This window comes from Musca vetustissima, unplaced genomic scaffold (assembly GCF_032173495.1).
Source record: "Musca vetustissima isolate MV318-11 ecotype Yass unplaced genomic scaffold, APGP_CSIRO_Mvet_v1 utg228974, whole genome shotgun sequence".
In the NCBI taxonomy this organism is placed as follows: domain Eukaryota; kingdom Metazoa; phylum Arthropoda; class Insecta; order Diptera; family Muscidae; genus Musca; species Musca vetustissima.
In genome coordinates, this window is record NW_026884899.1 from 38,594 (window position 1) to 52,971 (window position 14,378).

The window sequence follows — 14,378 nt, forward strand, 5'->3', positions numbered from 1 at the left end:
ATTTGTCCGATTGAGACAAAATTTTGCACAGAGTACTAAATTAGGTCCAGATTGATGTCTGCGAAGTTTTGTTAAAATCGGTTTAGATTTAGATATGGCTCCCATATATAGTTTCGCCCGATTTTTTGTGAACGATACACCAAACTCCCAATATTTGTCCGATTGATGACTGATGTCTGCCAATTTTTTTTTTTAAATCGGTTCAGATTTAGATATAGCTCCCATATGTAGTTTCGTCCGGTTTTATGTGAATGATGCACCAAACTCCCAATATTTGTCCGATTGTGACAAAATTCTGAACAGGGTTCTGTATTAGGTCCAGGTTGATATCTGCGAAGTTTTGTTAAAATCGGTTTAGATTTAGATATAGCTCCCATATAGAGTTTCGTTCGATTTGCAATTGAGGAAAAAATGATGTGTGATAAGGTTTGTTTAAATCGGTTCAGATTTTGATTTAGGTCTTATATATATTTTCGTTCGATTTTATGTAATTGGTGCACCAAACGGCCTATGTTTGTTCGATTTACACGAAATTTGAACGATAGTATAGAATATAAAGTGTATAGAATATAAAGTGATAACAAAAAACAAATGATGTATGCAACGTTTGCTCAGTTATGTCCATGTGTTTATATATAGCTCCTATACATAATTTTACTCGATTTCATACAAATTGTACACCAAAGAACGCAAGTCTTTGACATGCAATTTTTCATTGATTTCAGAATGGTATGTGTATGGGGTTTTTTTCAAGTGGTTGAAATATCTATTTATATAGCACATTTAATTTCGCTCGATTCCATCTCAATGGTGTTCCAAAGATTCTATGTCTGTTCTATTTACATGATATTGTAGATATTCACATTTCTTGTATGTACCCAAAGTGGTGAAGGGTATCCTATAGTCGGCCACGTCCGACTTTTGAGCTTTCCTTACTGGTTTTTATTGGTTTATAGAAAAAAAAACATTTTCTAGCTCTATTTTGTGCTTTAAATGATTGGCCCGCCTCCAGACTAGCGAATATTAATTGCGCCACCACTAAAATACTACCTATTAACTGTAGCGACGACATCCGTGCATTTTATAACATTTACCGCATTTCCGATAAATGCACTTAACAAATCGTATACTAAAGATGAGTTTAAAAGATTGAAATTATCAAATCAAATATTTGTTTTATTAGACAGTTCCAAGCGGTAAACGTTTGTAAACACGCAATTGCGAGGAAACTAGTAAACGATTACTCATTGTACGCTATATATACAAAGTTAAACCAAATCCATAAATTAAACAAAAATTGATAGGCAAACGTATCAACAATTTAGTTCAGGATGACTCTAGCTTTTTGACCTGACATTGCATATTTTTTATAAGCGAATATTTTTGTAATCCATTTGATGCGCTAACCTTTAATTTATTTTTAACTCAGCATTTTTTATTCGCCCATTTCCTAATATAGGGTATTTAAATTTTCATTTTCAATTGATGTTAGATTCGAATCCAAGCATGCGAAACTGAGAATATTAGTTGCTATAAAACTCTGTTCCAAGTCGGTTTAGCGGAAAGAAACATTTCGATCGGAAAAAACTATATGATTTGAAAAATGTTTTATTTTCTCTTAATAACGTTATTAATTTTTGGTTCTCTTATTTACTTCTATCTCACGTGGAATTTTGATTATTGGCAGAAGAGAAGTGTTAACGGTCCGAAACCTTACCCTCTTCTCGGTTCATACCCTCACCTGTTGCTACGACGTCAACACTTTGGTGATGATTTACATGACATTTACAAGTTAAGTGACAGCTGATAAATGTTGATAAATTATCAAATGGTTAAATGATTTAATAATGTCCAATTTGTCCCAACTGAATGGTTTATTTTGCGCCACATAATGTTAATCAATGGAGATGTTCGTTTGACTTTTTTTCTCCCTCATTTTAGATGCTACAAAATGACCGATAACTATGTGGGAACCTTTTTGTTGCGCACGCCAACTTTACTGGTCATCGATCCACAAATTGTACACGAGATCTTCGTAACGGCATTTAGACATTTCGATGATAATGACGTCGGCAAGTTGGTGGGTAATAAATTGTACTAGGTTAAGTATTTTATTTATTATTTATAGTTTTATTAAATTTTTTATTAGCATATAATGAAATATTTGCGTGTTGTGTAGAAAATAGTCATATTACTTATTAATATAATTCAATAAGTATTTATATTAATATTATTTTGAATTGAGAAGTCTGTAGTTTGAGCAATATATTATTTGCATGTAGATCATGAATTTGAATAGATAGTAGTATAATTTACTAGATTATATTTAAACCAGTAAGGAAAGTAGTAAAGTCGGACGGGGCCGACTATATGATACCCTTCACCACTATGGGTATATTAAACAGGACTATTAACATGAAATTGGATGAAATAAAATATGCGATATTTATCTAAATGTGAAATGACCTACATCTATCCATAAACATGTCATTCGTTCGTTACAATGGGACACAAGTATGTAAATCGACTTCAAACTAATAACAATAGGTCATCCGTTGGGCTATGTCTGTACTTCTATAAAACGCAACTACGTAATTCTAGGCTCAATTTTGTACGTTGTGCAGAATTTGATGTCAATCTGACTAACATGAGGAGTTTGATGCCCAATTTACTTGAAATCGGACGAAAATATATATGGAAGTTCTATCCAAATATTAAGCGATTTCACACAAACTTGTCACAGGTTAGGTTATACTAATTTCAGAACGTTTTGTTCCTATCACCCTATTGGTTCCTTGTCGCGTCAATTACTTAAAATCAATCTATAATAAAAGGGACCTATATCTAAATCATTATCGTTATGCCAAATTTCGTGCAAATCGAAGGATATATGGGGACTTTGGTGCACCCTTTACATGAAATCGGACGAAACTATACATGGGAGCTATATCTAAATCTGGACCGATTTTCTCGAAACTTGGCAGACATCATTCTAGGCTCAATTCAGTACGTTATGTCAAATTTTGTGCAAATCGAAAGATATATAGGGACTTTGGGGCACCATTTACATGAAATCGGACGAAACTATATATGGGAGCTATATCTAAATCTGGACCGATTTTCTTAAAACATGGCAGACATCATTCTAGGACCAATTCAGTACGTTATGCCAAATTTCGTGCAAATCGAATGATATATAGGGACTTTGGGGCACCATTTACATGAAATCGGACGAAACTATATATGGGAGCTATATCTAAATCTGGACCGATTTTCTCGAAACTTGGCAGATATCATTCTAGGCTCAATTCAGTACGTTATACCTAATTTAGTGCAAATCGAAGGATATATAGAGGCTTTGGTGCACCATTTACATGAAATCGGACGAAACTATATATGGGAGCTATATCTAAATCTGGACCGATTTTCATAAAACTTGGCAGACATCATTCTAGACCTAAATGATTAGGCTGTACCAAATTTCGTGCAAATCGAAAGATATATAGGGACCGTTTACATTAAATCGGTTAAATATATATATGGGAGCTATATCTAAATCTGAACCGATTTTTCCCAATTTCAATAGGGTTCGTCCTTGGGCCGAATAAGTGACTTGTGCCAAATTTCATCCAAATCGGATCATAAATGCGACCTGTACTTTGTTTACAATTTAACATCTACAGACGGACGGACGGACGGACAGACGGACGGACGGACGGACGGACGGACATGCATAAATCGACTCAGAAAGTGATTCTATGCATATTCTCAAAAGGAACCATGGGTCTATCTCGATTCCTTTTGCCTGTTACAAACATATGCACAAAGACATAGTACCCTGTACCACAGAGTGGTGAAGGGTATAAAAACAGTAAGGAAAGCTCAAAAGTCGGACGGTGCCAACTATATGATACTCTTCACCACTATGGGAACATACAAGAGATGCTGATATATATAATATCCTTTATATAGAATAGAAATAGCACCTTTGGAGAACCATTGAAATGGAATCAGACGAATTAATATATATGGGAACTATATCTAAATCTCAACCTTTTTCAACAAACGGATGTCAACCTGTAGTAACTTCAATACGGTATGCAAAATGTTGTCTTAACCTTACGGTCAATAACCGGGTACATTTGTACCTTTTTTAATAAAAATGCTGTACAATTTTTAATAATGGAGATATTTGGATCAGATTTTAGCGGAATCATTCTTGAGGTATTTTCACACATAATCGAAGAAAAAATTATAAATAATATCAATATATATAATTTTTAAAATTTTTTTAAGTTATTACCTATGTAGATCAATAACCGAGGTACATTTGTACCCATCCAAAGATACAGAGCTATCTCATTAAAAAATTGGACTATCGTGAGGTTTTTATTTTAAATTAGTCTATACGGATCTGATCTAGATATAGGAACTCAAAATTAGTTTCTGATTTCCACGAGTCGCCCTGATGGCCCCATGTTGTCTAGGGCCACAAAAATTTGCAGAGGAGTTGAGGAACACCTAAATAAGATCCCAACAAAAAATCTTAACACATTCGAAAGCTATAAGGAATTTACTATGATTGTTTTAGATAGATTACCATTTAAGAATGGATTAAAATATATATTATTTTATTGTATATATAATTTTGAGTTCCTACATCTAGATCAGATCCGTATAGACCAATTTCAAACAAAAAACCTTATGATAGTCCAATTTTTTAATCAGCTATCTTTGGATGGATACAAATTTACCACGGTTATGGATCTACGTATACTTTTTTTGTTATTGACCGTAGGGTTAATCTGAAAACATTGACCTACGGGGCTTCATTTACATAAAAACTTTATATGAGCGCTATATCTACATCTAAACCGATTCCAACACAACTTCGCACACATCAATCAGGACCTAATTCAGTGCTCTGTGCTAAATTTTGTCTTAATCGCACAAATATTCGGAGTTTGGTGCTCCATTTTCAAAAAATCTGACGAACCTATATGTGGGAGCTATTTTTAAATCTGAATCCAACAAAATTTCGCTTGTAAAATTCTGTCTCAATCGCACATATATTGTCAGTATGGTGCTCCTTTTACATAAAATCGGACGAAAATATATATGGAAGCTATATCTAAATCTGAACCGATTTCAATAAAACTTGGCATATATCAATCTAGACTTAATTCAGTACTCTGTGCAAAATTTTGTCACAATCGTACAAATATTGGGAGTTTGGTGCACCATTTTCAAAAAATCGGACGAAACTATATATGAGAGCTATATCTAAATCAGAACCAATTTCAACATGACTTCATGCACATCAATCTGGACCTAATCCAGTACGCTGTGCAAAATTGTATGCCAATCGCTTTTAAATTTGACTCTCTGGTGCTCAATTTACATAAAATCGGACGAAACTATATATGGGAACTATATCTAAATCTGAAGCGATTTCAACAAAACTTTGCATACATCAATCTGGATCCAATTCAGTACGCTGTGCAAAACTCTGTCTCAATCGGACCAATATTGGCAGTGTGGTGCTCCATTTACATAAAATCGGATGAAACTATATATCTAAATCTGAACCGATTTTAACAAAACTTGGGGTATATCAATCTAGACCTATTTCAATACTTTTTGCAAAATTTTGTCTCAATCGGATCAATATCTGGAGTTTGGTGCACAAAAAATCGGACGAAACTGTATATAGGAGCTATATCTAAATATGAACGGATTTTCTCCAATTTCAATAGGGTTCGTCTTTGGGCCAAATAAGTGACATGTGCCAACTTTCATCCAAATCGGATCTCAAAAGCACATAGACGTACGGACATGCATAAATCAACTCAGAAAGTGATTCTATGCATATTCTCAAATGGAACCATGGGTATATCTCGATTACTTTTGCCTGTTACAAACATATGCACAAGAAATCCATTCTTTTTTCGGCAGACGGCTGTACTGATAGATTTCTCGTAAAGTATCTAACAAAAAATTTCAGATTTATGCTCATTGGAAAGGTGACATTTCGCAGTAAAAAAAAATTATTTTGCTGTTTTTGTTTGGTTCATTCAGTTGTGAGTTACAGGGTTTTAAAAATGGAAGTGTACAAAGAGAAAATTCGGTACATTTAAAGGCGAAAATGCAAGCCATGCGGCTAAAATTGTGAATGGTGTTTAGGGTTCCGATACTGTAACAGCCAATTATGTGCAATATTGGTTTTCGTAGATTCCATTCAGGAATTTTTGATGTTAAAGATGCACCTCGCATAGATAGGCCGGTCGTCGAAAATGTCGATAAAATCGGATAAATGATCGAAGATGACCGGCATGTTAACAGACATCGTCCAGGAGCTAAAAATCGACCACAAAACTGTTTTAAATCATTTTCAATTGACCAGAAACGGTCAGAATTGACCAACAGGAGAGGTGCCGTGTTCCACCAGGACAACGCTAGGCCACACACATCTACAGTGACTCGCCAGAAACTTCGGGAGCTTGGTTGGGAAGTTTTAATGCATCCGCCCGTCCGGACTTGGCACCAAACGATTATCATATTTTTCTTGCATTGCAAAATTTCTTTAATGATAAAAAATTGGTATCTAGGGAGGATTGTGAAAATCGACTACTAGAGTTTTTTACAAGTAGAGATCAGGACGTTTATGAGAGAGGCATTATGAAGTTACCTATAAAATGACAACAAATCATACAATAAAACGGTGCATATTTGAAGTCCTTTAGTTCATATAAAAATAATGGATTTCATTTTCTCCAACCAATATATCAAAACGTCAAACCAAACTTCTTTCAAATTCTATACTCTATTTTGACTATTGCGAGCTCTATCGCGATTACAAAACAATTTTTTTATTTAATAGCCAGAGCTGGGAATTTCTTTGAATACGTCAATAAACTTCAGAATGCCGAAGCTATTGATAGGTAAAAGCTTTTTTGAGACAATTTTCGATAAAGGTCAATTTATAACCCCCATAAAAGTTCCTACACCATTTTCGTGTTTTTATGCTGTAGGCGTTCTGTAGATGGTCTGTAATTTAACATTCCACGATCCCCCATAAACGTTCCTACACCATTTTCGTGTTTTTATGCTGTAGGCGTTCTGTAGATGGTCTGTAATTTAACATTCCACGATCTTGGAGGGTGAAAACCAAAAGGTGTGGATTTTTTTAGATTAATTTCGAGAAGCAATGAGGCGTGAATTTTTTTTTAATAAGCCAAACATTTTATAAAGTTTTTATACCCTTTGAAAATCGGTTCAGATTTACAGTTAGCTCCCACATATACTTTCGTCCGATTTTTAGCATATGGTGCACCAAAGAGTCAATTTTAGGCCAATTGGCATAACAGAATGCAGTTAGGATCGCCTAACGTGTGCCAAGTTTTATTGAAATCTGTTTAGATTTAGATATAGCTCTCATATATACATTCGTCCGATGTTTTGTAAATATATATATATATATATATATATGTTTATTGGGTATATATGTTTATAGGCCACCATACCCTCCATACTATAGTGGAGGGTATAAAATGGTACAAATATACCAGGTGATTGATCGTAGGGCAAACATATAGACACAGATTTTTAATTAAGTCAAATTTCATGTCAATGGTTCTTCAAAAATCCGAGGTCTGTTAGGATGTATCTCTTGAATATAGCCGAAGTGGTAAAGGGTATCCTATTGTCGGGCCCGTCCGACTTTACTACTTTCCTTAATTGTTTTTTTTTTCGAGAAGATGAATTTTGAAATATTTTTTAACAGACATAAGACATAATTCTTAACGAATTATTATACTAAATATGTAATAAGGGTTTTGAGCGCGTTTGTTTTTTCTTGTCCTCTAAATTGCAGTATTTTGAGGATTTTATACACATGTTTCACCCTAGCATGCTTTTATACTAGTTTTGAGATTTTAGGAAAACCCGATTAAAATTTCTGCAATTTTTTGGTATGTTGAATATGTTTTCATTTCAAGTATCTGTCAGTATTCCTATGGTGGGGGTATCCAAAGTTCGGCCCGGGCGAACTTAACGCTTTTTTGCACTTGGTGTTTTTATTGAATATGGTATAGTTCCCAAATAAGGTACACGTTTTGCAACCCAATAGGCTGAAATTTTATATTTTGGGACCTCATTGGACTGTCTAACAAAGCTATCAATATTAGTCCAATTTTTAGTATTATTATATAATCATCCCATTATTTTACTGTATTAGTTATTAAACCCTCTCCCACAAGGGTCAACATAAATTTAGTAGTGTTAATGATTTTCTTACATCAAATGTGTTTTATTTATTTGTTTAGATAATAGAAAATTGTCAGGTATTTCTCAAATCCCAATATTTGTGTAGCAGAAAAAGTGGTATTTATAGAACAGGATACAAATCCGACCCGCCTTCGCAATTGTTTATGCTTTAAAAAGTTGATTTACTTATTTACAGATCGATACAGCAAAGGATCCGCTGATATCAAAAAATCCCTTCATATTAACCGGCGATGAATGGCAATTACAGCGTTCGTTAATAACTCCAGCTATGACCAGTTCTCGACTTAAACAATCCTATCACGACATGTCTGATATTTGTCAACAAATGGCAACATTTATTGGCCAAAAAGGTTTTCAGGAAATCAATGGAAAAGAGGTATATACATTTCAGAAAAATATTCCACGTATTCATCATTTCATTTACAGCTGGCATTGCGATTCACAGCCGAAAGTTTAAGTAGCTGCGTTTTGGGTATAAAAGCCAATAGTTTTACAGATCATCCACTACCAATTTCCGAAAATGTTAATAAATTTGCCAGCGAAAATGTAGCATTTACCATATTTACCCTACTGACCGGTCTAATGCCAATTATTTTGCGTATTTATAAAATGAAATTTTTCCCAAAAGATTGTGAGCGATTTTTTATAAATCTAATGGGACGAGCATATAAGTTACGCAAAGCGGAAACAAATGCTGCAACGAATATTTTGGAATATTTAATGAAAATTCAAGAATTACAAAAACTCAAGGATGTGGATTTATATTCGCACACAATGACATTTTTAATCGATGGTTTGGATACAACGGCAACTGTAATTTCGCACTGTTTATTGATGGTGAGTGGTGAGAATTATAATTTAGTTTGAAATTGCGGGATGTAAAAACCTCCATTATGATGTGAGCATTTGAAAAACCTAAATCGGTAGGGTCATTTATATAGGTGCTTTGTCTATATAAAGAGGATATGAGAAAGTATTTTATCCTCTGAGAAAATGAAATGGAAAATTACCCATCACCTGGGTATTTGTTAAATTTATTGAAACATTCCGAATATCAGGTGGGAGTTTTGTTAGAGGTTAAATATTGGCTAATATTAAACGTTGTCCAAAATGTGATAAAAAGTAAAAATGTCTGAAAAATAAGGCCATAAAAATACCTAAGAGTCCTAAATGAAAAACCTTTAAAATAGAAACCGAAATAAAAAACCAGTAAGGAAAATAGTAAAGTCGGACGGGCCGACTATATGATATCCTTTTCCACTTTGGCTATATTCAAGAAATACATCCTTACAGACCTTGAATTTTTGAAGGTCCATTGATATGAAATTTGACTAAGTTAAATATATGATATGTATCTATATATGAACCCACTTAACTCAACGACCGGGTATATTTGTATAAAGTATATATATTTTCTTGATCAGCGTAAAATAACGGTTAAACCAGACGCATTTCGATACATTGCGCGTAATGTTGAGCCAATCGGACACACTTTAAACCTTTGGTGCACCATTTGCGAAAAATCGGACAAACATATATATGGTAGCTGTATTTAAATCTGAACGGATTTCAATAAAAGTTGGCACACGTTATTCTATCCTAACTTCGGTGCGTTGTACAAAATTTCATGCCAATCGGCCTAAATTTGACTCACCAGTTGCTAAAAATTAGACGAACATATATATTGGAGCTATATCTAAATCTGAACCGATTTCAATAAAAGTTGGCACACGTTATTCTATCCCCACTTCGGTACGTTTTGCACCTTTGCTAATTTGGTGCACCATTTGCTAAAAATCGGTCGAAAATATATATGGGAGCTATATCTAAATCTGAACTGATTTTTCCCAATTTCAATTGAGTTTGTCCCTGGGCCAAATAAATGATCTATGCCAAATTTCATCTCATTCGGATAATAAATGCGACCTGCACTTTGTTTACAATTTAACATGGACAGACGGACGGACAGATGGACATGCATAAATCAACTCAGAAAGTGAATCTACACATTTTCTCAAATGGAACCATGGGTCTATCTCGTTTCCTTTTGGGGTTAAACCCTTCAAAATACCAAAAATGGGCCGGAACCTTTATATGGAAACTATGTCAAAACATATTCTGCGAAGAAGTTATTTTTTATTTATAACCCGCAGTGTCGAATTACTGCAATATCGACTGGAAAATGCGGATAAAATCTACAAAACACCAAAAAAGATACGGGACCTTTATATGGAGGTTACGCCAAAACATGGACACATATTAGCATTTTCCTGCAAAGAGGGTTTTTACACACAAAGAACACGGAGTGGAAATTACAGCCACTTTGGATGGATAATGCGTCTATAACAATGAAAATACATGAAATAGGGCGGGACCTTTATACGAATACAGACCAAAACGTTGCCAAATTACAGCCACTTCAGTAGTAGTTTTTGTATTTTGAAGGCTTTAATGTTCCAAATACAAAACATGTGTCAGAACCTTTATATGGGCACTGTGTCAAAATGTGGTTCTACATTGAAAATTTTATAAAAATATCTGTTCACCCTCCACAGAACCCGAATCCACTTCGGTGAATTGGTCGGGATCTTTATATGGGGTCTATATCAAAACTTGGGCTTATTTTTACAATATTCTACAATGATGTTTGTCGCTTTCAAAAAAATCTCAGGTTGCCAAATTAAAGTAATTTCCGTTAAAAAATGTGGCTAAATCCTTCAAAATATCTTAAAAGGAGCAGTACCGTTCTATCGGGCTATACCAAAAAGTTGGACTGATAAATCCCCGCTACCACGACAGGGGGGTCTACGATCTGAAACGACCCGAGTCTTACTCGGCCAACGTCTGTCACCTCAACCCATTATGTAAAAGCAATAGACCTGCTACAACAACAACAATCGATATATCCCATTTTCAATAAAAAAACATCCTAGGAGTAGTAGTAATGGGTGTGGAAAATTGGAAAGTTTTATCTTCAATATAACATCCCAACTTGTTTACCACAGACAGGCGGATATGTCGAAACCGACATTGAATCTTTATAGAGTCTCCGACGAAATTTTCGAAGTAATAGTGGATTTTATACAAAAATCTAAGTATTTTCTAAATTTCAGCTAGCATTGGAACCGAAATGCCAGGATATATTATTTCAAGAAGTATGTCGATCTGCAGATAATAATGGAGAAATCACATTTGCGAAACTGAATGAAATGCCTTACTTAGAGGCTTGTATTCATGGTAAGTAACCACTAACCCCTCAAAAAAAACAGCTTTTGTATGTTAATCGCCAGAATCGGCAAATTGTGGATATGTGCACCCCTTACAAATATTAATGGACCTCAAAATAACATGTTTTCACAATTTTTCAGAATCCCTGCGGATCTATCCACCCGGCTTATGGTCAACAAAATGTTGTACACGACCCTATCAATTTCGAAATAAGGATGGCAGTATTCTCTGTCTTGAGAAAGGTGATTCTCTCATAATCCCCATTTATGCCCTTCATCATGACAACGAATATTATGACGAACCGCATAAATTTAAACCGGAACGATTTCTAAATGAAAATGGTGGATGTGATGTAAAACATTATCGAGATCATGGTGTATTTCTGGGTTTTGGTGATGGACCACGTACATGTTTGGGTAAGAGGCAGACAATTTCGAATATCTATTGTTTGTAATATTTCCATTATACTTTTGTAGGTATGCGATTTGCTTTGGTCCAGTGTAAGGCAGCTATATCGTCATTGGTTAAAACTTTTCACATTAAATTAAATGCGAAAACTCGTAAAGAATTTAAATTAGATCCGAAAAATTTCCTCGCACTACATGCGGGAGGAGTGTGGCTGGACTTTGAACGGCGTGCATAATATGTCAATTGTAATAAATAAATAAAAAAATAAATTATAAATCCTCATAAATGTCGTATTGTAAAGAGGTTTCTACATTTTTCTTATTTCTGCAGAAGAGATTTAACTAGTTTTAACATCATATAAATAGCTTGTAGATGACATCCATTAGATTTCTTAGATAGAACGTAGGACTTTTATCAATGATTATTGTAATAAGTTCTGAAAATCAAGCAATAGGCGGAGCAGTCTAGTCCACCCTACACAACTACTCGACTTCAATTTTCCCAATATACCCAATATGGACGATATACCAATGACCGATATATCCCATTTTAAATACCGAACCTCCTATGAATAGTAGAAATGAATGTGCAGAATTTCAAAGCTATATCATACATATTGAGAGCTCTGCCTTTTCAACAGACGGACATTGCAAAATGGAAATGGAATTTTATTCTGAGATTTTCGAGAGATTTCGAAGTGTTGCAAATTGAATGAATATATCTTATGGAGGAAGGTATACAAATATGGTGGTGTTTCAGAAGATCGTTATAGATGATGAATCAGGGATCTATCCGAATGAACTTGAAACAAATATCTAGTAGTATTCGTATTAGTATAGCTTTAACGAAACATATTCAATATTTATCCTATTTTCTATGTTGTGATAAACGGAAGTCATTCATCCAGTGTTTTAGACGTTCGCTCGATCCGTGGAGCGAATATCGATTCGGACCATTGCTATGTAGCAGCCAAGGTTCGCACTCGTCTATATACAGAAGCAAAGAAAACTCGACGTCGTAATGCTGCAAACACAACAGCTATCACAAGCCTATTCCGCACAACTTACCCACCTGATTGACAAAAGCACTCCTTGTCGCGATAATAATATACAAGCGCAATGGCAATGAATTGCCCACTCCCTACAAACTGCAGCAAAAGGAACACTTGACTACCAAAAAATAGGTCAACCCTGCAGACAGGAGCAACACGTAATGTGAGGGAGAATTAACGGGAGAAAAGGAAAAATAATAAAAAAAACAAACAAAAAACATGAGCGTGAACAAATCGAGATGTATAGGAGTTCAAATGAAGTCCGAAAATTTTACCAACGAGTAAAACACCAAACCGAAGATGGAAAGCTTGTGACAGATACAGATAACGTGTTGAGAATCTGAAAGGAACAGTGTGAACGGCTGAAGCCAATGGTCAATGGCATTATTGGACCATACCAATGCGGCCTCAGGCCTAAAAAATCCGCTATAGGCCAGATTTTCACTCTAGACCAGATCCTGGAAAAGACCCACGAAAAATTCGACACATTCCACCTATTCGTCGACTATTAAGCCGCATTCGACAGCCCTATCCGTTCTGAGGTGTTTAAAGACGTCAGCATTCCTGCAAAATGAATACGACTATGCAGGATAATTTTGTCGTGTGATATTTCAAACATCCTGCTGGAAAATGTTATACGAGAGGCAAAAGTGAACAGAAATTGTACTCTGTACACCAAACAACACATCTTACTCGCTACAACTACAGCTTCAAGGTAGTCAACGATTTTATATACCTTGGCACCGCCCAAATATAACTAATGACATCAGTTTTCGTAGGAGAATAGTGTTGGCCAACATATGCTTTTGTATGGATCAGAAGCATGGGAATGTGCAAGCAGATGAGGCAGCTCTTGGAGTGTTTGAGAGAAAATTTCTTCGAAAGAGCTATGGGCCGATCTGTGTCGACCAACTATTCTCCGACATCGACAGACCAAACTAACACTCTACAAGACGCTGATACTAACCGTGCTTTTGTATGGACCAGAAGCATGGGAATGTGCAAGCAGATGCGGCAGCTCTTGGAGTGTTTGAGAGAAAATTTCTTTGAAAGATCTATGGGCGACTAGATCGACTAACTATTTTCCGACATCGACATAGTCAGACAGCGACATCGTTGGCTAGGTCATGTAGTGAAAATGGATGAGGATGCCCCAGCTTAAAAATCATATAAAAGCGAGCAAGCTTATAGGTCACGTACAAGGGAAGGTCACGAATTCGATGGAAGGATCAAGTGGAAGACAACATCTTCGATCATTTTCTTTCAAATTGGAAGAGCAGAGCACAAGACCGACGCCCCTGGAAATATTTTTTAAGCTCGACTAATGGAACAAATGTGACAGCAGTAAAATATAGAGTAAATAAAAAAATTTCCAAAAATTATTCAATATAGATCCGTGTTTTTA

The 14,378-nt window shown here is 35.2% G+C and overlaps 1 protein-coding gene across 1 annotated transcript; it reads left to right on the forward strand.

Annotated features, from left to right (window-relative positions):
- The first annotated feature begins 1,603 nt into the window (after positions 1-1,603).
- LOC133331992 (probable cytochrome P450 28d1) lies at positions 1,604-12,157 on the forward strand. Its single transcript, XM_061540378.1, has 7 exons — positions 1,604-1,791; positions 1,942-2,080; positions 8,462-8,662; positions 8,713-9,123; positions 11,400-11,523; positions 11,655-11,930; positions 11,991-12,157. Exons 1-7 carry the CDS (start codon positions 1,604-1,606, stop codon positions 12,155-12,157), a joined length of 1,506 nt encoding a protein of 501 aa, XP_061396362.1.
- The last annotated feature ends 2,221 nt before the right edge of the window (positions 12,158-14,378 follow it).